This window comes from Brassica napus, chromosome A5 (assembly GCF_020379485.1).
Source record: "Brassica napus cultivar Da-Ae chromosome A5, Da-Ae, whole genome shotgun sequence".
In the NCBI taxonomy this organism is placed as follows: domain Eukaryota; kingdom Viridiplantae; phylum Streptophyta; class Magnoliopsida; order Brassicales; family Brassicaceae; genus Brassica; species Brassica napus.
In genome coordinates, this window is record NC_063438.1 from 4806098 (window position 1) to 4831931 (window position 25834).

The 25834-nt window shown below is 34.7% G+C and overlaps 2 protein-coding genes and 1 long non-coding RNA gene across 3 annotated transcripts; 2 read left to right on the plus strand and 1 right to left on the minus strand.

Moving 5' to 3' along the window:
- Positions 1-505: 505 nt before the first annotated feature.
- Positions 506-6063, plus strand: LOC125609292 (1,4-alpha-glucan-branching enzyme 2-1, chloroplastic/amyloplastic). Its single transcript, XM_048780583.1, has 18 exons — positions 506-723; positions 839-978; positions 1542-1765; positions 1962-2060; positions 2215-2257; positions 2461-2520; positions 2680-2760; positions 3068-3184; positions 3391-3474; positions 3610-3731; positions 3840-3959; positions 4069-4198; positions 4283-4393; positions 4475-4603; positions 4680-4783; positions 4855-4999; positions 5084-5641; positions 5719-6063. Exons 1-18 carry the CDS (start codon positions 585-587, stop codon positions 5851-5853), a joined length of 2541 nt encoding a protein of 846 aa, XP_048636540.1. The 5' UTR covers positions 506-584; the 3' UTR covers positions 5854-6063.
- Positions 6019-9026, minus strand: LOC125609293 (growth-regulating factor 3-like). Its single transcript, XM_048780584.1, has 4 exons — positions 8439-9026; positions 8153-8344; positions 7439-7778; positions 6019-6586 (listed from the first exon to the last, which is right to left on the minus strand). The coding sequence occupies exons 1-4, from the start codon at positions 8644-8646 to the stop codon at positions 6160-6162; spliced, it is 1167 nt and encodes a 388-aa protein (XP_048636541.1). The 5' UTR covers positions 8647-9026; the 3' UTR covers positions 6019-6159.
- A 13224-nt stretch (positions 9027-22250) lies between these two features.
- Positions 22251-23595, plus strand: LOC111215558. The gene is made up of 3 exons (XR_002664452.2): positions 22251-22448; positions 22544-22691; positions 22855-23595. It is a non-coding gene; the product is annotated as an uncharacterized LOC111215558 (long non-coding RNA).
- Positions 23596-25834: the final 2239 nt, after the last annotated feature.

A 25834-nucleotide genomic window follows, 5' to 3' on the forward strand; every position in this document is an offset into this window, starting at 1 on the left:
CAAATTTTCTAATGTATTACCGTCTTATTATTTTGTTTTCATTTGGTAAGTAAGCAGCAATAATATAACACCAACAATAAACATTTACGAAACTACTCTTGCCTCTTGGTATATGCTAATATTCTCTAGTGATTCTCAAGGGATATTTGTGAAACGTTTTGGAGTCATCCCCCAACAACAGAAGAAAAAAAAACTTTTTCAGTTTCGAGTCTGAATCTGACACGTGACAACACAGAGTTATTTATAAAAATCTTTATCTTCCTTTATTTAATTTTTGGATCTCTAATAGTATTATTTTTTCCTGAGTACTTATGGTAAAAAGATACAATTATTGAGAAACGGAGTGAGAGATGCTACATTCTTTTTGTGGATACATACGAAGGAGACGGACGAGAAACGCTTGAAGGGGGACCCACTGAAACATCTGACATCACTACACGTGGCGAACTACGCTCCGTCCCCTAATGAACTCCGTGCGATATTTATTTAATTTAATTAATTTATATCCTTATTTAGATTTTATTCCATTTAAAGCATTTTCTCTTCGCTTCCTCTCACTCTCTCTTCTCCCAAAGTTGAATGCAATGGTTTACACGATTTCAGGCGTACGTTTCCCTCACCTCCCATCCATCAAGAAGAACTCGTCTCTCCCGAGTTTCAACGACGATCGGAGAACCAACGCCGTCACCTTCTCTCTCAGGAAAGACACTCGCTCCTCCTCTGGTACTCTTCCTCCATCCATACATCTCTTATTTCCTTATACTGCACGCGTTTCGAGATTTGGTGATTTTCATGGAGTCAATGTGTGGATTTGGTATCCTAATGTGATTTGGTGTAGGTAAAATCTTTGCTCGGAAGCCATCTTATGATTCTGAATCTTCTTCTTCAATAGCTACCACTGCGTCTGAGAATCTCGGTAGCCATCAGAGTGACAGCTCTTCAGCAGAAACTCAGGAAACTCTCTCTGAAGTAACTCAGGTTTGTTGTTTTTGTCTGTCTACTTGGTTTTCTAACTATGTACTTATTAAACTTATGTTGTGTTGTTTATGTGTAGTTGTGTTATCCTTTTGTTTAATTTTTCATGAATAAACCATTTGTGATTGGGTGAAGATTCTATTTCATGTTCTGTTTTTGCTTGGTGATGGCATTTTTGTGTGAGAGAGAGAAAAAAAAAACATTTTTACTGGATTAAGATGTTAATGTCTTTGGTCCTGGTGCTCTGTTTGGCTTGGCTTTCTGTTTACTGTACTCAGATGCATAAATTTGTGTTTTTTTTTTCTGGATCATGAATCAAACATCCTCTCTGTTTCAGTTTCTCCGTTGGCTGCTAGTTATTGTGTATTATCACATTTGAAGCTATATGTATTCAACCAAAAACGAACTTGGAGGATCTTTCCTGCTCCATTACGTATTCATCTGTTATATAACTTATATTATTTCAAGAATCTCTTATAAAATCTCTCTGACTCTTGGATGATATTCTTCTTTCAGTGCACTTACATGGTTTCTTGCATTTATCATTTCTCACCTTTTATTATTAGGTACATGACGATGTAGATGCCCAGAAAGCTGAGACAGAGAGACAGGAACAAACTTCTACACTTTCAACATCTGGAGGCCAGAGTTATAACGAAAATATTGCAAGTATGCCAGATTCTCTCGACCAAGAAGTTGTACAGAGGAAGATCCCACCTCCTGGAGATGGGAAAAAAATCTATGACATTGATCCTATGTTGAAGAGTTATGATGGTCATCTTGATTATCGGTAAATAATCTATTATATACCTTTACTTGTTTGCAAAGGGCAAAAGTCTCCCATCATCGTTCTTCTCACCAAACTATTAAACACTGAATTTAATTTTCATGGACGGGACATGTTTTCATGTCATATGTTTATATTAGTCCTTCTCCTAGCTTTAAAACTTGTGTTTCTATTCTAATTTCACAGCATATCGTTGTAGATATGGGCAGTACATAAAACTGCGTGAAGAAATCGACAAGAATGAAGGTGGACTAGAGGCATTTTCTCGTGGTTACGAAATATTTGGTTTCACTCGAAGGTAGACATCGTTTTGATATATTCAAGTGCTGTGTCAATAGCTTTAATAGTTCCTACTATTGCATTTTCAGCACGCTAGGCACGGTAAAAGTTTAGTAAATACTCTACAGATAGTTGGTATTGCAGTTGCTAATTATTATTCACTGCTTTGCTAGCGCCACTGGTATCACTTACCGGGAATGGGCACCAGGAGCTAAGGTTTGTTTTTTATCTCAAGTCTCAAAGTAAAAGAATTTGTCACATTTTTTTTTCGGTCATTAGAGTTTCAGATGCAACTTTTCATACCTGAAAAGAATAGAATCATGGATTGGAACTCATGCAACCCCTCAGGAATGAAAGTAGAGTAGGGCCCTAATTACTGTTGTTTCTAACAAATTGTTTGGCTAATTTTTCCTTCCCAGGCAGCATCACTGATTGGAGATTTTAATAACTGGAATTCCAAAGCTGATGTCATGACTCGGGTATGCTGTTACTTTCAACTTCCATTTGAGCTGATAGTTAAGCTAGTAGTTAAATTTTACTACAAAATGTCTTTTTGGATGCATGCTTTACTCTGTTATTGGTCTGTTCCTTTCTGGAATTTTGATCTAAGACAGTCTTTTCAATGAAATTTTGAGCAGAACGAGTATGGTGTGTGGGAAATATTTCTGCCGAATGATGCTGATGGCTCGCCAGCAATTCCCCATGGCTCCCGCGTGAAGGTAACATGTTTATAGTTTTAAGTCACTGGTCAGATGTGTAACATTTTTGATCCATTACAACTTACTGCTGCTACACATTTATTTGCAGTTGTGAGAAAATATAGAAAAACATCTTATTTACAACAGACAACTAGACAGCTTATATTCCAGAGTGAACTTTTAGAGTGATGACTTTTAGTGCATTTCCAATGATCTCATGCGATTATATATATATTGGAAGAGAATTAGTAGTGTGCTACATGTATCCTTTTGGAGTAGCATACACAGTTTTCAGCTTTGTAACTCTTTTTATTTCATGTGTTGGTAGATTCGCATGGATACCACATCTGGTATTAAAGACTCCATTCCAGCTTGGATCAAGTACTCTGTTCAGGCACCAGGGGAGATCCCATACGATGGAGTATATTATGACCCTGCTGAGGAGGTACAAACCAATACCCTTCTCATGTCCTTTAGTGTTTTTGTAGAGATGATCTAAACTCTTCAAGTTGTAGATGTTCAAAAAAGAACATTATATTTAGTATTTAACTCATAACTGTTTTAACGATGTGTATATATGTGGTTGATATATTTCTCGTTATTCTGGTCCTGTGATTTCGCTAAGGCCTAAAGAGTACTCCATTGTTTCAGGACAAATATGTATTCAAACATCCTCGTCCAAGGAAGCCCACATCACTGCGTATATATGAATCACATGTTGGAATGAGTAGTACGGTCCGTTCTTTTCCTCTTTTCTTGGAATGATCACTACAATAAGTACTAAAATAAATATTAATATTTGAGAGTTCTTTTTCGTTTCAGTTCACTTTTGACAGTATGGTAATAGGTAATGTAATCTTTTATCTGCAGGAACCAATGATAAATACATATGCCAACTTTAGAGATGATGTACTCCCCCGTATAAAAAAGCTAGGCTACAATGCAGTTCAGATAATGGCCATTCAAGAGCATTCCTACTATGCCAGCTTTGGGTATCTTCCTATTCCAGATATAGCTCGTCTATTTACCTATCATCCAACGCCTTCCTGTTATAACCTTTTGTTCAGCTAATGAATGTGACTTTGCTACATGCAATGCAGGTATCATGTGACAAACTTTTTCGCTCCTAGCAGCCGCTTTGGAACACCTGATGACCTTAAATCGTTGATAGACAAAGCTCATGAACTGGGTCTGGTTGTTCTGATGGATATTGTGCACAGGTATTGTCCTCTCGTTAACAATTCTCCAGAATCATCTTCCATCAGATACTTAGTTTTGTCGTCGAATCAATTAAAAATGGATAATCACAATTGTCTTAAATTAAACCAGCCATGCTTCAAAAAACACACTGGATGGTCTGAACATGTTTGATGGCACTGATGGTCAGTACTTCCACTCTGGAGAGCGGGGTTACCATTGGATGTGGGATTCTCGTCTTTTCAATTACGGAAGCTGGGAGGTATCTCTCTCTAGACTCGATATATTGCAATAGGCAATAGATACGTCTGTCTCGGATTTAATTTATTTTCCTCGTCAATTTAAGGTGCTTCGGTATCTTCTGTCCAACGCGAGATGGTGGCTGGAAGAATACAAGTTCGATGGGTTCAGATTTGATGGCGTGACTTCTATGATGTACACTCATCATGGACTGCAGGTAATACTTTTGCATGTCATACAAATATGCTGATGCTAAATGTATGGCTTTCTGCAATCTAACTGCCCTTGTTTGTGGCAGGTGGAATTTACTGGGAATTACAATGAGTACTTTGGATATTCAACTGATGTTGACGCTGTGGTCTATCTAATGCTGGTGAACGATATGATTCATGGGCTATACCCTGAGGCTATTGTTGTCGGCGAAGATGTAAGTCTTATGCACTAACGTTTTAGTGTGAAAACTAAATTATCCCTGAAACCTCCATTGCATTCTCTCGTTACAGGTTAGCGGGATGCCAGCCTTTTGTATTCCGGTGGAAGACGGTGGTGTGGGTTTTGACTACCGTCTCCACATGGCAGTAGCTGATAAATGGATTGAGCTTCTCAAGTATGTCCTCAGGACTTCTTTGCAGGAATGAATCAAATTGATCTGATTTCGTGTGTTGTAATATTCTGTAGGAAGAGAGACGAGGACTGGCAGGTTGGTGATATAGTTTTCACGCTTACCAACAGAAGGTGGGGAGAGAAATGTGTCGTCTATGCGGAAAGTCATGATCAAGCCCTTGTTGGAGACAAAACGATTGCGTTCTGGCTCATGGACAAGGTAATAAGACTCGGCAAACACCATAACTAACATCTATCTTACTGTCTTGGAACTCTTTTGACTCAATCTTTTTGTCTTTTGTAGGACATGTATGATTTCATGGCGGTGGACAAACAGGCCACACCGCGTGTAGATCGCGGGATCGCCTTACACAAAATGATACGGCTCATAACGATGGGACTAGGTGGAGAAGGATACCTCAACTTCATGGGAAACGAGTTCGGACACCCTGAATGGATCGACTTCCCGAGGACTGACCAGCACCTTCCTGATGGCAGAGTCATCCCCGGGAACAACGGTAGTTACGATAAATGCCGGCGTAGGTTTGATCTTGGAGATGCAGAGTATCTTAGATACCATGGACTGCAAGAGTTTGATCGGGCGATGCAACATCTCGAGGAGAAGTACGGTTTCATGACTTCGGAGCATCAGTACATATCTCGCAAGGATGAAGGAGATAGAGTCATTGTGTTTGAGAAGGGTAACTTGGTCTTTGTCTTCAACTTCCACTGGACCAACAGCTACTCCGACTACCGTATAGGCTGCTCTGTTCCCGGGAAGTACAAGATTGTTTTGGACTCGGATGATTCTTCATTCGGTGGGTTCAATCGGCTAGATGACTCCGCTGAGTTCTTCACCTCTGTAAGAACATTAACTAAACAAGAACGAGAGATAAAACTCATTTTCAATAAAAACCAAACTGACAATTTGCTATGCAGGATGGAAAGTACGATGACAGGCCTTGCTCCTTAATGGTGTATGCACCGTGCAGAACCGCTGTAGTTTACGCTGCAGTAGATGGTGATGAAGATTCTTCTCTGGTGCCCATAAGCCTTGTGCCTGACGATGTTTAGGAGTAAGAGAATAGCGTCTAAGTTTGCCTATTGTAAGCTTCTTTGTACTACGAAGATTTATTTCTCATCTCCTTCTTTAGTTTCTTGCAGTATTATAATAACTTTAAAAAGTAGCTTTTATATATGCTTCATCACAGATTGTACTTTAGTGATATGAACACTTGCTTAGTTCCAAAAAGATAAATATTTGAGAGGAAAATCTGCAGAGAACTCAGAACTGTAGCAGATACAACAAAAACCTTCAAAATCTGAATATAAAAACAAAACAGTAGAAAAAACTGCAATGATGTGTTGGTTATACACTGTTCAATGAAAGGCTTGTGTGGAGACACCGAGCTGATGGAGAACACTGGTTGGGGAAGACGAGGAGGAAGATCTCAGGACTTCGGCTAATGGTCCGCCCATGTGGTGGTGGTTGGGAAGCGACCCTCCACCGCTCCACCAGCTCATGTTTTGCTGGTCCCTCCCATTGTTGTTGCTCCTAGCTTCCTCCTCTTCGTTGCCTGTAGACAGCTTTAGAGAGACGTCCGAGGAAGTGTTTAAGGGCATGGAGATGGAGAGACAGGTGGTTGAGCTCATGGGGGTTGTACTATTGTCGGCTTCAGAACGAGGCCAGTCGTCAAAGAAGTGCCTCAAAGTGTGTCCTCCGTCTGATATGTTGTTGCCAAATCCATTATGGGATTCGTATGGCCTCTTGTTGTTGCTGTTGTTGCTTCCTTGCCTCAACTCCGAACTGTTAACAGAATCCACATCTCATCATTCGAGTCACAGTAGGTGAAAACAATCAACCCCATATAGAGAAACAGAATACAAAGCAAAAAAAATAATAGTCAAAACAGATTCCAGAGTTAGGCTCAACAACATAGTTTGAAACACTTTATACTGTTTAAGCTTTTAAAAGCACCTTTTAATGCATGTTTTTAGAATTGAATAACTGACAGATTAGTTTATTGTTTATTAATGAGTTCTGTATCATGTGATGTGTGTGTGTGGATAGGGGAGGTGGGTGCAGAAGAATCTAAAAGCTTTAACTTCTTGCAAGATATGAGACATTTATGGGTCAGCTTTCACTAAGGTCCTACCATTTCACTACTGTATCAAACTCTCTCTCTTCTATTTCTCTGTTTGAAAAATTTCACACCTTAGTTTATAGAAGAAGAAAAAAACAGATTCTATCAAATCCAGTGTTATCATTATTATCTCTCAGTAGTAGATATTTTTCTTCACAAAGAAAACAAACAAAAGAAGCCTTAAAATGATAAGGATGTGTCTCTCAGTTTCCAACATTACCCCTCTCTCCACAACATTGCTTCACTTATGTGTTATGTTACCCCAAAGTACATCATCAGTTTCATAGTTATCAAATATCAGAATTGCTTTCCTCTAAATCTTTAAGGTGAAAATTAAACTGAAGATTTGGATAAATTTCGTCTCATTATCAGTCAAAAAACAATCGTCTCAAGTCTCAACCAGTCTTATTGACTTAAAACTGAAGAAAGAAAAGTTAATGTGTTTAATGTTTTGACCAACAAGAACAACATCTAAAACAGACAAAGAACAAACACAAGTGTCTTTTTTTAATTACCTTTGACTAAGGTGGAGAAGTTCAGATGAAGAATTGGAAGAGCCAGAACCAGAGAAGAAGAAACAAGAAGATCCTCCTCCCTGACCCACTTCCTCACCACCGCCAAAAGCAAACAAAGATGCTGTTGTGGCGGGTGCCGAAGCGGGAGCAATGGGAGTTGAGGTAGTGGCATTGACGGTAGGAGTTTCCACAGGCTTTCTTGAACGGTTGCGGCCACGGTGCATGTGGCGCTCGCAATACTTGTGGCCAGGGAAGACGTCCCTTGAACATCTCCACTTCTTACCATCCGTCCTCCTGCATCTCCCTGGCTCAGGATCCATCGCCCCCTTCCCCATATACCCTATGTTTTTTCCAATTCATATCAAAGATTAGCATCAAGAAACAAAGATCCTATAAACTATACAACTCTCACTCCAACTCAAATAAGGGTACACCATTTAAGGAGTGAAGTATTTAAAACTAAATTAGACAAAAGCAAGAACCCATCACATGCTTTTTCAGAATTTGCAAAAACAAGATAATACTAAATCAAAAGTCTGGATCTTGGGAACACAACTTCAACAACAACAAGCACAGAGCCCATGCATCTCATTTATAAAATAGATTAAACTTTCTCTTCAAACAAGAAGAAGTAAATTATTAAACAATAAAAAAAAAAGCATATTCTCTTGAAGGAATGAAACTAATAAAGGAGAGAGAGAGATATGGACTCACAAGCAGGCTGGTAGTGAGGGAGGTGTTGAAGAGGGTGGTGAAGAAAGTAGGAAGGAGATAGATGGAGAAGACTTTTCTTGATGGGTAGAAGAAGCTCTTGTGGAACAGCAGCTCCAGCCAACATGTACCTGTAGATCAGTGCTTGTAGTTCAAGCTCTTGCCACTGTGCCCAGCTAAAAAAGCTCCCCATCTCTACAAAAAACAATAAGACAAAACCCACATCAAAATCAACAACACATATATATACTGAGTGAACAGTTCATCTCTGAGTTTCAGAAAGACTCACTAGGGAACCTGGAAGAGGAATCTTGAGACAGAGAGGATAGTTTAGAAGAGGTAGGCTCAGGGGAAAAGAGTGGGAGAGCAGTAGAAGTTGCAGTATGGGACTGAATCTGATCATAGACATGTTTTGGTATCTTAGCTGCAGAAGGTTGGTCTTCTGACTCTGTCTGCTGCTTCTGCTGGCTTCTCCATTGCTTCAGTTGCAAATCCATTGGAGAGAGAGAACCTTTTTGTGTTTGTTTTCAGGGTCTTGTTTTTATAGCAATGGCAAACAAGAACAAAGTATTGTTGGGGTTGTGAAGAGCAAAAGAAGAAAAGAACAAACCTTTTTTCCCTCTTAGAGAAAAGCTTAGTTCTTTGCAGTCAGAGAGATAGAGTAGACAGAGAAGGGGAAAGAGGTTTTTATTAGGGAGAAAAAAGACAGTGAGACAAGACAGATGGGGGGAGGAAACTATACAGTAAAAACTTTAGTATTAATTGGGTTCACAAATCTTCATTAGTCTCAAGATTATTAAAAGAATGCTTTTCTGTATTAATAATTTAATATCAATAATATATTATTAAAAAAGTCAGGAAACCCAGAAAGAACACTCTCTGCAAGATGAAGGTGGAGAGGTAATAACCTGGAGTTTTTCTGTCTAGCTGCCTTGGAAATATCACTTGCATACTATCAACATTTTTTAAATTAGTAACTCTCTTAATTAGTTTATTGAGAAAACATAAAGCCTGCTGCGAGGAGATATTTTAATTAGTGACAAAATAATAGAGTCCTTATTACAGAAGTGATTCGTTTGAAAGATTATTTAATGAGTGAGCGTTACGTCCTGATACAAAGCGAACATTACTTTCTTTCTTTTTTTGACGGAAGCGAACATTACTTTAAATTTGAGTTAGTAAAGTTCGTTAAATTCTTATTTAATCATATACGGAACTGAAATGTACTTTCAACTCTCTCTCTCATTTCTCTGTGTTTGACCTTCAACTTGTGTACTGTCGTCCATATCTTCTATTTCTATCTAGACTATGCTCTAGACTGTAAACATTATTTCAATGGAATCGGTTGAACTGTATAAGTGGAGTCAGTTTAGAATTCTAAAAACATAGTTTAATATAAAATAATTACTTCATGGCTAATGGCTAATGGCCAATGGAAAGATACACAGAATGGTCAGAAACCTAATTTCTTTTAGCAGAGTAAAGATCACAAAACTCTTTAAAAGTTAGGTTTTCTGTTCTACAATGGCATTTTTTTTGTCAACTACAATGGCATGTTAAAAACATACATAAACTGTAAACAGGTTTTCTTATTGCTAAAAAAGTAACAAAATAATGTCTTATATACAACGTTCAGCTTTGACATAATTCATACGTACAAACCGTCAATATATTAATGAGCTAAATTAAATACCCTTAGAGCATCTTCAACCTCACTCTATTTTTCACTCTAAAATAGAGTTTAGAGTAAAAAATGCTCCAATGTTACTCTATTTCTCACTCTATAATAGAGTAAAAAATAGGTTTATTCCAAATATAGAATAATTTGTTTTTTTTTTGTTCATCACTCTATTTTTTACTCTAAAATAGAGTACCATTGGAGCAAACTCATACTCTATTATAGAGTTATTCTATTTTAAAGTAAAAAATAGAGTGAACCATTGGAGATGGTCTTAGTATGCACAATAAGAATTGGCTGGAAAAAAAATGAATTTACAGAATTTGTAGAAAAAAAATGTGGCTTGTGAAATCAACTAGAAACAGGTGTATTCATGTTAAAATTTTAGGGATTTTTTGAACGATTGAATGTATGTGTCATATAAAAGATGTTGGTTATACTGAATAGCTAGCAAACCTACGAATGTAATTTTCAAGTCCTGCAAATACTTGGTGTTAGTTACCCAGTTTTCAGTTTCCACTTACAGAATAACTGATCGTTTGTTTAGGCCATCTTTCCATGTCATATAAGTATATAACATATGGCCATATTCAGTAGTACCAACATGACCAAAATAAATAAATTTGCATGGCCATGGTAGTTTTCGTGACCAACTTAACAATTTTGCTGCGGGTCCAAGCATGCATCTCCATAATGTAAAGCCACTGAAATTATACTTTTGGTTTAATGAACGCTCCAATGTAAAAAATAGAGTTTAGAGTAAAAAATGCTCCAATGTTACTCTATTTCTCACTCTATAATAGAGTAAAAAATAGGTTTATTCCAAATATAGAATAATTTGTTTTTTTTTTTGTTCATCACTCTATTTTCTACTCTAAAATAGAGTACCATTGGAGCAAACTCATACTCTATTATAGAGTTATTCTATTTTAGAGTAAAAAATAGAGTGAACCATTGGAGATGGTCTTAGTATGCACAATAAGAATTGGCTGGAAAAAAAATGAATTTACAGAATTTGTAGAAAAAAAATGTGGCTTGTGAAATCAACTAGAAACAGGTGTATTCATGTTAAAATTTTAGGGATTTTTTGAACGATTGAATGTATGTGTCATATAAAAGATGTTGGTTATACTGAATAGCTAGCAAACCTACGAATGTAATTTTCAAGTCCTGCAAATACTTGGTGTTAGTTACCCAGTTTTCAGTTTCCACTTACAGAATAACTGATCGTTTGTTTAGGCCATCTTTCCATGTCATATAAGTATATAACATATGGCCATATTCAGTACCAACATGACCAAAATAAATAAATTTGCATGGCCATGGTAGTTTTCGTGACCAACTTAACAATTTTGCTGCGGGTCCAAGCATGCATCTCCATAATGTAAAGCCACTGAAATTATATTTGGGCAACCAAATTACTTGTTAACAAGTTGATATATTTTGTTGTAATTATCTATCGATGAACATTAATAGGAATACTTCACACTACGCTATATGATCTCCAAGATACAGCATTGCCTATAAAATAGCATTGAGTTCGGAGTGAATCATAACAAAAATCCTTATTTGTTTTGTTAGCCGTTGGCTCCTATTTGAATTATGTCATGAGTTACTCTTTATGCAGTCCAACAAAAAAACAGCTAGTCTCTATGCAGTTGCCATTTTTAGAACCACCAACATTGTAGGGAAAAAAAAAAGAAATTGCAGAAGTTTTGGTTTAATTTTTGTATGTCAACGGTTTGAATTTGTTTTCTATTCATTTTTTTATACAATTCGAGTTCTTTTGGTTTAATAAAAATTCACCACTCAATGGAGTGAAGAGAGAGAGAGAGAGAGAGAGAGAGAGAGAGAGAGAGAGAGAGAGAGAGAGAGAGAGAGAGAGAGAGAGAGAGAGAGAGAGAGAGAGAGAGAGAGAGAGAGAGAGAGAGAGAGAGAGAGAGAGAGAGAGAGAGAGGTAATAATGAGTAAAGAGAAGCAGTTGGCCTGTGTCAGAAGTGGTAAAAGCATAAAAGTGAGTGGTAACAAGTGGGTGGTGAGGGTTATTTAGCTTTGTGTGACTCATCTTTGATTTGACTACTCATAGTACGCCTCTTTTTCACATTTACCCTCTCGTTTCTCTTTTTTTTACATTACTGACCTCATAACACTTCACTCACACACCAATTCACCAAATAAATGTATTTTCCCACTTACTTTCATAGTAAAACCAACGTAGTTTCTTTTCTTGAATTTGGGAACATAGTTCACTGGTGTTTGTTTTCTAATCTTTTATATCTTCATTGGCGTTTGTTGCATGTTCTCATTCTTACGATCCATCTGTTAAACCAGTTAATAATAATATGACAAACCGATAAGTTTCATTGAGCAAAACAAATCGTGACATATTAAAAGTTGGTGGAAGAGTAGCTTTTCTCTTTTTACGTTCGGCAAGAGACGTTTGTTTATGTCATGCTTTCGTTATGAAACTTCTTTTATAATTTCAGAAACTGATGGTAGCTTTTCAAATAAAATTGACATAACGAGTTAGTATAGTACAATCAAATCTGAACGAAATCGTAATATATAAATTTGAGAGGAACAAGGACAGAGAGAATAAGAAGCAAGAGGCAAAGGAGGAAGGCGAGAGTGTTCACATGTCCAAGTGAAGACAAATACGTTTTTCTGACACAATTTGTCCTGACACTAGCTTTTTATAATTTCATATTTTCTTACTGTAACACATATTGTAGTTTTTGATTGTTTTTAATGTTTTTTTAATTGTTGTATGAGAAAGAAACGTATATTATGCCAATATTACAAAACAGAAGGGTTCAGATTTAGTCCACGTAGGTCCTACTTTTTCCATTGGACCCAATCTTATTTTTGTTGTAGTAAAAGGCAAGTCACGCCGGCACGCGAGGGCCTCACGTGATTCCACGTGCGTTATTATCCACTCTTATGGTTCTCTAGTTCTTGCTTTTAATGTAGTTAGGTAAATAATTTAATTTTTATTTTAAGCTACGTTGCACGGAAGCTTCATCAAACGTCTAGTTTTTCTTTCGGAACCAAAATTGGAATTGAAACTTTGTAAAAGCTTATAGAATTTTATTTCCAAAATACTTTTAAAATATTTTCTTTTAAAACACGTTGAAAACTTATGATTCGGTTTTTGAATCACGCTTCTATTTTTTTTTAAACAATGTCTTTATATTAATAAAATATAAAATTATAGCTTTTAATTTATATAAAATCCAAATTTTAGTAATATTGAATAGAAAGAATAAAAATATTAAAATATTAAAATTAATACTATAAAGTATCTTCATGCATTGAGATTTTTATTAAAGATAAATCATATATTCAAATATATTATGTCAATTAATTATAAATATTAAAAATAATTAATATAATCATTTATTTTAAATTTAATTTATGTGTATTTTTATAGTTTTAATATGAAATCATTTCAAAATTATTATAAGTGAATAAATACTTTATTTTAAATTTAAATCATCTAGTTTTGTAGTTCTAGATTTTAATAAATTATCTTTCAACACGTATACGCTTTCTAGTTTTATTAAAAATTTCGTTTATGTGCTTTCATACGCTTTTGCTGTCACGTATCAATTTCCGTTTTCGCGTAACATAGCTTTTAAGTCTAAAAATTACCAAATATTATCTTTTATTTTGCTAAATTTTGGTTCTTTCTCACGTGTGTTTCAAAAGATGATATTAGCGGAAGACGAATCTAGACGCCTACGAAACATATTTTCCCGGTCCACTTATGCTTTGATACCATATACGTTCACGTGATTGCAAATATTTATTTAGGCGTACCATTGACGCTTACTAAAACTCTATACTGTATATAAGCACATGCTAGATATGTAAATCTAACTATCTACATGATTTATTAACTACACAAAAAAAGGCTACTACCAAACTCGGGAGCAACATGTGTATTTAAATATCATGAAAGAGAAAAAATAATTTAAAAAGAACGAAAGGAAAAACGGGAAAGAATAGATCTTTCTGGTGAGAAAACACACACACATGACACAACACATTAACACAAGGTATCTAAGGGCATGACCGCACGTGTCAACATGCAAAGATCAAAGACATGCGATCTTTTAATAGTTTCATATTTTCTGTTTAAAAGAAAAACTCAAAAGAATCCAATGCAAAAGACTACTTTGCCTTCATGTGGTGCCATTCTCTGTTTTAAAATCATTATACTACTAAACAAGTTGTTTTCAATAAGATCAACCGTCTAGTATGTCTGCTCGAGGGTTATAAACTGAAATTAGCATGTGTATTTATTCCGAAAGAACATTAATTTTCTTTTGTTTTACTAAAGGCGTTAACATATTGTTGTAAGACCACGAACATACGATTAAAAATATAAACTAAAATTAGTTAAAATTGATAATACCAAACGACTAAAATTAATAGTTGAGATTTATATTAGTTAAATAGGAAAAGAACCCGTGCGATGTCGCACGTGAATTCATTTTATGAAAAAAACATGCCATATTTTATCTTGTACTATACAACTATATTCTTTTATTGATAATATTAAAAATCTATATTTTATTTATAAGTTAGTTGTAGGAATATTACAATTATATCAAGACCAAATAAGATATATGTCTAATCATTTCTAAATTTATAATATCAATTATAAAATCAAGAGATCTTTTAGTACATATTCATGATTTGTTTGAAATCATATAAAAATGTATGTACGGTCAAAAAAGTATTTAACAAATAAAATTATCGTATTTTAGGCTAAGAACATAAATAACAAATAAATTTCTTGTGTTTGTATATGTTTATTCAAGATCTTTGTTGATCGTTTGAAAAAAATGGATATCTCTCTCTTTATTTCAACAACTTATTTGTTTTTAATTACTATTTGTCAATACCTCTACAACTTCTACAAAGAGGTTGAGAGTTGCAATGGTTAACCAAAAGTTATATAATGGTTAGTATCAAAAGTTGCAATGGTTCATCACTAAAACTTATCATTACCAAAAGTTGCAAGGATTAGCACTAAAAAATGTAAATGTTCATCAGTAAACTCTACCATTACCAATAGTTGCAATGATTTATCGTAATTGTAATGGTTCATCACAAAAAAATCATCACTTAGAATAGCAATAATTAATAAATATATAATATTATAAAATAATTAAATTACTCAAGAATCAAGTTACCTGAATATTATTAAACAAATTTTAAGATTCTTTAAATGTATATAAAAGTAGATATGTAAATGAATGAAAAGAAAATTGCTCATAAACTTATGCAATTTATAGGATAAAAAGACACATCTTTAAACATGTTTTCAATCCTTTAAAAAAGATATGCAATTTTTAAATGAAAAAGCATATACTTACATAAAAAAATTAGTCCTTAAAAATCTATGCAATTTTTAAAAACTAAAAAGACCAACATGTTCAGACATTTGACAACTTAAAAACAAATGCAATGTTTAGGATGAAAAAACATCAATTCGTTGGATCAAACAATATTTTTTGTATTATGGGAATAAATACATTAAACTTTGAGACGATAAATGAGGAGGCAAACAATGTTTTATTTGAATTGTTGTTTTATCAAAAATTCACAAGGACACGTGTTTAAATGGTAGAGTAATTTGAGGAGTTGTAGGTCCAAAGTTGAATGAAGGTATGACATCATGGATGTGTTATTCTATGAATCTCAAGTGGTAAATTAAAACGTGATGATGATATGGTCGACGAAGGATAAGGAGTTGATAGATACAAACATAGGCCTCAACCAGATAAGTTACATCGGTTACTCGATCACGACAAATTACATACACACACGCATGTATAGTACATCAATCTCTTTGTTATAATCGATCATTCCTCCCCTTCGTCTATTAACTGCATAAGTCCAATTATTCCGGATTTAAATTTTCAAAAGTTATCGTCGTTCATAACGTATCTTCAAGAGAAATAAACTCTTCTGTTCTATTTTGCTTTTGATCATTCTTGGTTTTGGTTTGCTTGTCGGGAATAATGGAAAAAAATACAGGAAATCCTTCATCTCAAGTCGCTGAACCACGTATCTCTTTTATGTCGATCTGTGGAGGAATCCATGAGCTTTTACCAGCACGTTTTACGCTTTCTCCCAATCCGGAGACCTGGCTCTTTTGATTTCAATAGCGATTGGTACATGTTTATATTACTTTCAATACTTGTTTTAAAATTAATTTCAAATATTGTAAGTGTGTGAGTAGGCATGCTTAATTTAAAGTGTAGAGATCAGTACGTAACAGGCAGGGAGAGATTAGAAATTAAGGTTACGGCTGTTAGAGATTCTGATGAAAAGTAAAATGTGGGAAGTTAGTCTCTTATATAATTGCTGAAACAATGCAATTGTTTGTGCAAAGGGACACAACAGTGCATGACATTGTTAGAAGGATCTATTTTTTTAAGTTTTTTTTTAAAATGGTGTCTTTCCATTATATTTAAAAACAGTCCAATTGTATAGAGACAATAATAACACATATTAATAACTTTTTAAAAAACTAATGTCTTTACCGTGACTATTACATTAATTAAGATTTCAAAAAAAATATTTTTTAGATGACAAAACATATAAACATTTTTCCTAAACTATTTTCAATAGTTACATGCTTGAAAAAACACAACCTTTCATAATTAATTGTTTTCAATAGTTCCATATTAAAGAGACACAACCTTTAATCAAAAGACATATTAATGAACAAACACAACTTTTAACAAGAATTGAGATTCCTATAAAAGCACACAACTTTTAGAAAAACAAAACTTTTCATTATTAATTGTTTTCAATAGTTCCATATTAAAAAGACACAACCTTTAATCAAAAGACATATTAATGAAAAAACATAACTTTTAACAAGAATTGAGATTCCAATAAAAGTACACAACTTTTGGAATTAAGAATAGCAATTCCAATTAATGTGAAAGGTTGTGTCTTTGTGTAATTGTATTTTTGTGTCTCTTCATTATAATGTCAAAATTTGTGTTTTTTCATTATACAATTATGTCTTTTCATTACAAAAAAAAAGATTAGTTTAAAAATATTATCAAATCATTATTTTAGTTTCCTTTATTTGTGTCAATGGTTAATAATTATGTGTCTTTCCAATATGCAACCAATAAAAAAGGTTGTGATATTTTGTGTCTTTGTGTTTCTATACTTTTGTGTCTTTTCTTTATAGTGTTAAATGTTTTGTGTTTTTGTTCATTAAAATCGGCTGTGTCTTTTTTTTATAGAAATAAAATTAGTTTAAAAAGGTTATCAAACTACAAAATGATTTGTGATTCTATAATATATATAGGAGATTTAATTAATTTAAAATAATTATATGCCTTCTCAATAGACAACTATTGGAAAAGGTTGTGAAAATGTTTAGATTTGTTTTTTAATTATAAGAATGTATCTAAAGAGTTTACAACATACATAAACATATTCATTACAACCATTGACACAAATAAAGGAAACTAAAATAATTTAGATGAAGAAGTGGAGACTAACCAAGATTTTCTGTCGGAACTCTTTTAGACTAACAGATAAAATCTGTTATCTCCAGTCTTCATATATTAATCTGTTATCTCCATTCTTCATATATTTTCTATTAGCTACGGATGAAACTCCAAAATGCATTATGCATTACTTTGACTAATAAAACTATTCGAAATGTTGATGAAGATGAAACTGGAAGTTGACTCCTTGTCGATATTAACAAGTGATTGTCACCTATCTTAAAGTTTCCCTCCCGGTCTCTAACATGGCCCATAAATGTTCCACTATTTCCCCAAAAATTCAATTTCACCCAGTCGCTTGTACTCTTCGATTGAAAAATTGTTTTGTTGACACAATACATGTCCAAAACCAGGAAAAGTCTGCAATGAATTCCATTAAACCGAGAAATCACTAAGGTAAATGCCACTTTGTTCCCCATAAAAACACGTGCACGGTGATACACCGGAGACACCAACTTTCGAGCAAATGTGACGTACGCCCCTCCACAAAACACAACCATGGTGACTTTCCAGCTACTAGTGAGAAACTCAAAACTCTAGCCAAACAGATTTTCCACCACAAACGTAACGACGTCTCACTCGTACTCAGCAATCGCATGTAGAACATTCAATAGAGATCCAACTCAATCTTAATGGTGCTGGCTAACTTGTTTTGAGATCACAGACCGTCCATCCTTTCTTTCCCATGGGGTAGCCAAGAAATACGCATCTAGTACTTCTTTCATCGAACTTGTCTTGTCCACGCTTTATTCGACGAGCATAACACAAAGTTCCAAATACTCTAAGGTTGTCATAAGAGGGTGCTTTGCCATAGAGCATCTCATACGGCGTCTTATTATGTAACAGCTGTGATGGTGTTCGGTTAATCAGATAGGTCGCCGTTAGTATGCTTTCTCCCCAAAAACGCCTTGGTACATGTCCTTGGAAGAGAAGTGCGCGAGCAACGTTCAGTATGTGTCTATGTTTTCTTTCCACTCGTGCATTCTGTTGCGGGGTCTCAACACATGAAGTCTGGTGAAGAATACCTTGAGATGCAAAGTAGCCTTTAAGAGTTATAAACTCAGACCCATTGTCACTGCGAACCATCTTTATTTTCTTGTTGAATTGACGATCAACATAGGCACAAAACGTTTTAAAAGCTTGTGGTGCTTCCTTCTTTTCTAATAAGAGTATTGTCCATACGGCTCGAGAGAAATCGTCCACAATGGTTAAAAAATAACGAGCTCCAGTTGTGGATGGTTCATGATATGGTCCCCATAAATCACAGTGAATCAAGGCAAAACACTCATCAACTTTATTAATGCTAACTGGAAAAACATCTCGAGTTTGTTTAGCTCGATGACAAGTACCACAAGAACTCTCTAAAACACCAATATTTTTGGTAAAACCAGCTGAAGATGACAAAACTGAAAGAACAGCAGAAGATGGATGACCCATGCGTGCGTGCCACAAATCTCGTGTCTGGAAAGCTTCCACATGATTTGCTTGAACAGAAACGGTACCCATACACTTGAAAACCCCATTATGCTCTTCACCCGCACCAATCAAAGTCTTCGAGGCGAGGTCCTGTATCACACAAAACTTTTTAGTAAATAGGATGAATCCAGCAATATCTTGGAGCAGTTGAGATATAGATATGAGAGTTGCAGAGAGATGAGGAGCATAGAAGACACGTCTCAATATGAGACGATCACCAAGATTCAACTGTCCTTGTCGTGTGGCCCAAGTTATACTACCATTAGGCATTGTAATAGGAACTGGTGCGATTGTGACTACATCACTGAGTAGATTAATTTCTCCAGTCATATGGTGTGAGGCACCCGAGTCAATGATGATATCATATCTACTGTCTTTTCCAAAGAAAACAAGTTTATCTTTCTTACCAAGCTTTTCACTGGTGGTCGATTTTTGTGAATTCACAAACTGAGTTAAGGTTGCCCATTGTTCCGGTGTGAAGTTTGGAAAGCCTTGACCCTGAGCTTCAGATGTTATGTCAGCCTGAGTATTGTATGCACGGAACCCAGATCCACGACCACCACGTCCTCTGCCTCGTTGAGAATCTCCTCCTCGTCCTCTTCCTCCTTTGTCTGTGCCTCGACCTGCTCCTGGTTTTGCGTTGTTCTCACCCCACCATTCTGGATATCCAATAACTTGAAAGCATTGATTTACTTCATGTCCTTGCTTCCCACAGTGAGAACAAACTGAATTGTTTCTTGCAAACCGAGCAGCTGCAGCCTGAGCATTGGTAATGATCTGTTGAGACTGTTGCAATGAGGTAGGTTGTGTTACCGCGGATAAACCTATTGCAGGTGACTTATCCTCATGCCGCATAACATTCAAGTGTCTCTCTTCCTGAATTATTTGCGAGTAAACCGACTCAAGATTGAGTTCAGCTTGTCTACTCAACAGATTCGAGCGTGTTGTACCAAACCGTGAATTATCCAACCCCATAAGGAATTGATGCACACGTATTTTTTCTTCTTTCTTCTCATACTTCATCACAGCTTCACACTCAGGATTTCCACAACAACACGAGAAACCCTTGTCAAAATCAGCGAGATCATCCCACATGACTTTCAGTTTGCCAAAATAAACTTCTACTGCATCACCATTCTGTTTGCAGGATGCAATCTCAGAATGCAGTTGATGTATTCTTGTATCATCAGTCATAGAAAACCTCCGTTGAAGGCTTCCCCACATAATCTTTGCGCTGTCAACCAGAGATATTGACGGTCGCAGTTTTGATTCCACACTGCTGTAAATCCAGCCAATGATCATGGCGTTCACCATATCCCACTTCTCTTCTTCTTCTGGTTTGTTCACCGGCCTTGTAAGAGCTCCATCAACAAACCCTATTTTTCGTTTGCTTTTCAACGAATTGAGCATTAGCTTTGCCCATCTTTCATAGTTTGCTCCATTCAAAAGAATGGGTTTTAAGACTTGCCCCGTATTATCTGAAGGATGAAGATAATAGGGAGAGGCAAGAGCATTCTTATCACCTCCAGTAGCTCCTGTCTGCAACGCCATGGTAACCGAGGTAGGTTTAAAATTATCTCACCGTAACAAGATGTTTTGGTGGTTCGGAAGATATATTAGCTTTGTAAAAAATTAGTTGGTTGGCTCTGATACCATAACAAGCTAATATAAACTCTGTTTCTGTATATTCATCTCAAGGTTACAACGATAGTATTTATACAAGACGTAAGATCCTTAAAGATAGGAGATAACTACGAATGTATGTTTATCTGAAATATATGTCTATCCTTATCTAATACTGGCCATGGAAGTTTCAATCCATCTGACTGGAAAAGAAACAAATCGTCAGATGCAAACGAAACAAAGACAGATAGGATGTATACCCCATCCGCTAGACCACTGTGACACAAAAAGCACAGACAAACACAGGAGAAGGCAGAACGAGAAGATCGAAACATATTCGCTGGACAAACACACTCCCGGAGGGAGAGACAAAGCGCAATCTGTATCTAAATCCAAATCGTATTCAATTGTCCCGAGAAACCCGAAACAAATTCGAGTTGGAGATTGGAGAAACAAAATCGTGAATATCATAACTGATTCCTCCCTAAGATGAAATAGACATTGATGACGATATTTTTGTAATAATGGAGAAATAGAGAAATCAAAGTGAATAAAGCAGAAGAACAAAAACGAGGAAGAAAAGTACAGCCGACGTGCAGTCGCCCCTCTTCGGGTGAGAGAGATCTTTCGTTAATTTCACCTGTATGAGAAGTTCAAAACGAAGGGAAAATTTTTACATGCATGCGTCCACTTTTCATAGTATTTATGACCTTCGACAAAGAGAAAAAAGAGAGCCAAGGACAGTAAAAAGTAAAGAGAAAATGGTTGGGAGGTAGAGTTTTCTCTGGAAGATATGATTATGTGCTTTTGCTTTAACTTTATTATCAGTAAGATTCATAACAGTGAAGGAAACAATTTCTTGATCACGGCATATGTGATACATAGAATATTAGTTTTTTTGTGTATAAAAAATTTGACCAAAATTGTTTAAATAAAATTGAAAAGGTACGAATGGTAAAGTGTGCAACATCTAGAAAATTAAACGGTTAGAAATGAATAGGTGTATATAAAAATAATGTAAAGTTGCAACCGTAGGACTTTATAACATTTCGAAGTGAAAATGTACGATTAGTAAAATATGCAACTTTTTAAAAGTCAAGCAGGTATTAGTGACATTTTTTCGAAGGATGCAATTTTTAGTGATATTTTTTCACAACCTTTAAAAATGGAAAAACACAACTTTTCACATTAATTGGGATTGCTATTATTAATAGATAAATATTTTTTAATGTGTGGCTAGGGCTGTCCAATATGATAAAACTGAACCGTATCGAACCGAAATAGACAATATGGTTTGGTTTTGGTATATACCATATAAACTGAATGGATATAATTTTAAAAAACCGTAGGATTTAGATATGGTTTGGTATATAACCGATTAAACCGAATAAACCGATCAAAACCGATTAAAAGTAGAAACATGTAAATATGTATCTATTTTATAACAATACATGAAAATCTATTTGTTACATAAGTTAAATTTGTGTTAATAACTATTACCATAATCTACTAATAATAAGAATCCCAAATAATTTCAAAGGTTATGAATTGATAGGTTGTGTTTTAAAACATGTGACTCTAAAAAATATTAGATATAAGGGTTGTGTCTTTTCATCATAAATGAAATATTAGTTTTCAAAAGTTGTAAAATATTCTAAAAAGTGTCTTTGTACATTATTTGTTTCCAGGGTTGTTTATTAGTTAGTGTAAATAATAATGTATTTCTATTGTAAAAGAAAATTTAGGTTTTAAAAATATTTAAGGTGTCTTTCTATAATGAATGTATTCGTGTCTTTCTATAATTTTGTTGTATTATGTAACCGTTGCAATGTTTGGTTATTAAATGTTGCAACTTTTGGTTTTCTATATAAAGAATTTTGGAGAGGTTCGTGAAAAATCGTTATCGATTCTTATAATTTGCTTCTGCAGCGTGATCCGTCGTCCATCGCGCAACTCTCCAACTTCATCTCCCAAGGTACGTTTACAGATTCGTCAAGTCGTCGTGTTCTTCTGATCTGCGAAATGCGTAATTTGATGAACTCTTCTCTCGCCTATATGTGCTACTATTAGGCAGAAGAATCCGTCCATTTACGTCGCGTCACGACCGCCCTCCAGCAGAACTGCTGCGGCGACGCTGCGTGATGCCACTGCTATGGGATCTTATTCTACTTCGTTTAAAGAAGAGAAGGACACCTTCACGCCGAGCCAAGTTTTTCCGGTTAGTACATGATTTCTTTTTGTTACCATAACGTCTTGGCTATCTATCAGCCTGAGCTCCATAACGATCGTACATGATTTCTTTTTGTTACATTCTCAGCTCTCCAGTATGTCTTATCAGTCTTATAATTGTTGTTTCTGTGTCAAATTTTGGGGGAGCTCAGATGCAGAGATGCTGCAGAACTTGAAATCGGTGATGAGCGCGAGCGTATGCCCGATCATAATTCCTGTCGTCTGCGCTTTTGGCGTCTTGAAGAAGTGCGCTCCAAGCATAGCTATAATCATAGGTTTTGTCTAAGTCATGCACAATGCCGCTGTAACCGAGATTAATTGAAAGCTCTTATTCGTAAGACTGATCAACAAGCCAATAATGTGGCGGTGATTTCAACCGGAAGGGAGAAAATAGAGAGATTGTAACGTATGACAGGCCGATGACCACATGGAGGAAGGAGAAGATAAGTTCCATTATTAAGCTTCTGAAAAGTACTAAAGACAATCTATGATTAAGAGATGAACGGAAAATACAATGCAGAAGAACGAAGACGTTGAATAGAACGCAGAAATCAGGAATCTAGAAAAAGAAAATTGAAAAAATGGAGAGAATTTGTAAACTGGTTATCAAAAATATAAACGTAGGAAGAGGTGCGAACCAAGAGTCACAATTTCATTAATGGACACAAGTCACACAATGCTTCACTACCGACATAGAGTCGTGTCTTAACCAAACCCTTGGATTAAAAGGTTGCTAATCTCAACCGTTTCCTGTTTTCAAAAAGAAAATTACAATAATATTATGAAAAAGTACTGCACTAACGACACAAAGCTCCGGTAGCTTCTCCTTTTTTTTTTTAAATTTGGAAAAAGATGGAGGATTCAAGGAAAGGTAAAGATGAAGATGAAGAAGACTGCCCTAAAACAATAAAATAAAAGATTACGAAAATGTACTTTTGTTATTTTATTTTGTTATTTTAAAGAGGATGTACTGTTTCAAAGGAAATTATTTAGAGCATGAACATCAATGAACCCCCATTTGGGGTTCAAGTTTTCAATCTTTTATTATTAAAAACTTTTTTTTTCTGTTTGATTTAAAAAAAAAAACAGACCAATTGTAGGCCACCACGTGTCGTGGAGCCCACAAAACAGTGATGAACTCACCACAGAAAAGTTCACCGCAGAGAGTTCAGGAGGACCAGGTTCATGAGAGAAGGGTTATTTTAATATTTTTTTCTTGGCAAACGTGTGACCTTACCCCATGAACCCTTCATGTACCTTTGATGTACATGCTCTTAGAGAAGAGTTGGCAAAAACAATTTCCTTGCTGACGTAATTCATTCAAGGCAAGACAGTTTTATATGCTTTGGATTATAAAAACAGAAAATTTTGTCCGTTGGATTGAAACTTTTTTTTCCTATAAAAAAGATGATGTCAGGGAATACAAAATTTTGGTTTTATGAATACTTTCAAGTACATAGATGGTTTTTTTTTCTAATGATGTATCTTTTCAAGATATATTATAAATAATCCATGTCCATAAATTTCTTATTGTAAATCTTTCATAAATTTTTTAAAATGGCGAAGAAAAAAGGTTATGTGCATTAACCTGGTTATAAATATTTTGAAGATAATCAGACGAAACGTTGCTATGAATCCGGTTTTACGGTGACTCTCTTACCGACACATTTAAGCAGTGTCCCATTTTCGCTGTCAATTTCTCCGGAGAATCTATCTATTTTAATTTCTGTTGTTTTTAAATTTTATTGTTGTCATCAAAGAGGATGTATAATTTCCTCTAGCTATTGTATGTTTGAAGTTTAAGATAATGAAATGGTTTGACAAAAAAAAACAGACGAAACGTTGTCAACAAAAAATTGCAGGAAGGGTCATTCGTGTTTGGCTAGAAAAAAATTCTAAAAGAAATACTGAAGTTATTAGTCTTACTCTTCAACTAAATGAAAATGTGAGTTTTTCTTTCTTACTAATTTTGCATTTGTAATGATGTATGTTGCATGAAACAGATTATGCATGTCTTATATATTCATGTCCTAAATATTCTTACACTTGGGTTATATAAGAATGTTTGATAAAGTCACAAAAGCCGGTAAATTTTAGTAACATAATATTCTTATCAATCGTTGACATTTTATTTGAGTTGATATTTTTTTTTACAAACCCATTCAATGAATGTATTTTTTTCTCTTACTCTCTTGGGTTGTTTCATATTAGTGACATCAATAATCACTATCAATAAAAGAATATAGTTATGTACAAAATAAGTTTGTAACATGTGTATTTTCTCTGAATTAATTCTAAACTATTTTCATAAAAAGTTATTTTATAAAATATATTATATTTATTTTTATGAAATGAGTTACCGTGCGATATCGCACGGGTTCTTTACCTAGTTTTATAATAATAAAGAACCTTAATTTATAAAACACTTGAATTATAATTAAATAACAATACATCGCAATTCAAATATCTTATTTTCTAAGTTTTTTTTTATCTTTTTGCTTTATTTTAGTCTTCACTAAATTAATATGAAGATTAAATTTGATGGACAATAATTAATGGAAAATTTTCACAACTTTTTTTTTATTTGTAAACAAACAGAGTTCCGTATTCAATTAAAAAAACATGACATTAATGAACACTAAATATGGAAGAGTGAAAAAAACTTTTCTTTCATGTTTTTGTTTGGTTTCATATTTTTATTTTCAAAATTTTGAGCTTTCATTTTAGTTATAGATTTGATTATTTTATTTGATGGTAGAAGCATTTGTGCTTTTTTGTTCATTTATTTGAACATGAAATATATTTTTAATAAATGACTGTGTTGACAATATGACTCTAAAATTCATATAATATGATCTCAAACTAAATAATTATGTTTTTGGTATAAAACCGAATAAATCGAAAACCGACGTATATAAACCGAACCGAACCGAAGTAAATATGGATTTAGAATGGTAGTTATATTTTACTAACCGAAATACCGAAAACTGAAAAAACCGAACCTAAACCGAACCGATATCCGGATTGAACACCCCTATGTGTGGCGGTTCTATATAATTTTAAACTGTAAAATACAACTAGGCGAAACTGTTTTGTAATACCTACCTGAAGAAAACATCTATTTTGGATTGT

Excerpts from the sequence above, each read along its gene's own strand:
- LOC125609292 (XM_048780583.1), top strand. The coding sequence starts at position 585 with ATGGTTTACACGATTTCAGGCGTACGTTTCCCTCACCTCCCATCCATC. Across the intron at positions 2,258-2,460 it reads AATGGGCACCAGGAGCTAAG|GCAGCATCACTGATTGGAGA; the intron begins GTTTGTTTTTTA and ends TTTCCTTCCCAG. Across the intron at positions 2,761-3,067 it reads CCCATGGCTCCCGCGTGAAG|ATTCGCATGGATACCACATC; the intron begins GTAACATGTTTA and ends ATGTGTTGGTAG.
- LOC125609293 (XM_048780584.1), bottom strand. The coding sequence starts at position 8,646 with ATGGATTTGCAACTGAAGCAATGGAGAAGCCAGCAGAAGCAGCAGACA. Across the intron at positions 8,345-8,438 it reads TTCCTCTTCCAGGTTCCCTA|AGATGGGGAGCTTTTTTAGC; the intron begins GTGAGTCTTTCT and ends TGTTTTTTGTAG. Across the intron at positions 7,779-8,152 it reads CCCTCACTACCAGCCTGCTT|GGTATATGGGGAAGGGGGCG; the intron begins GTGAGTCCATAT and ends GAAAAAACATAG.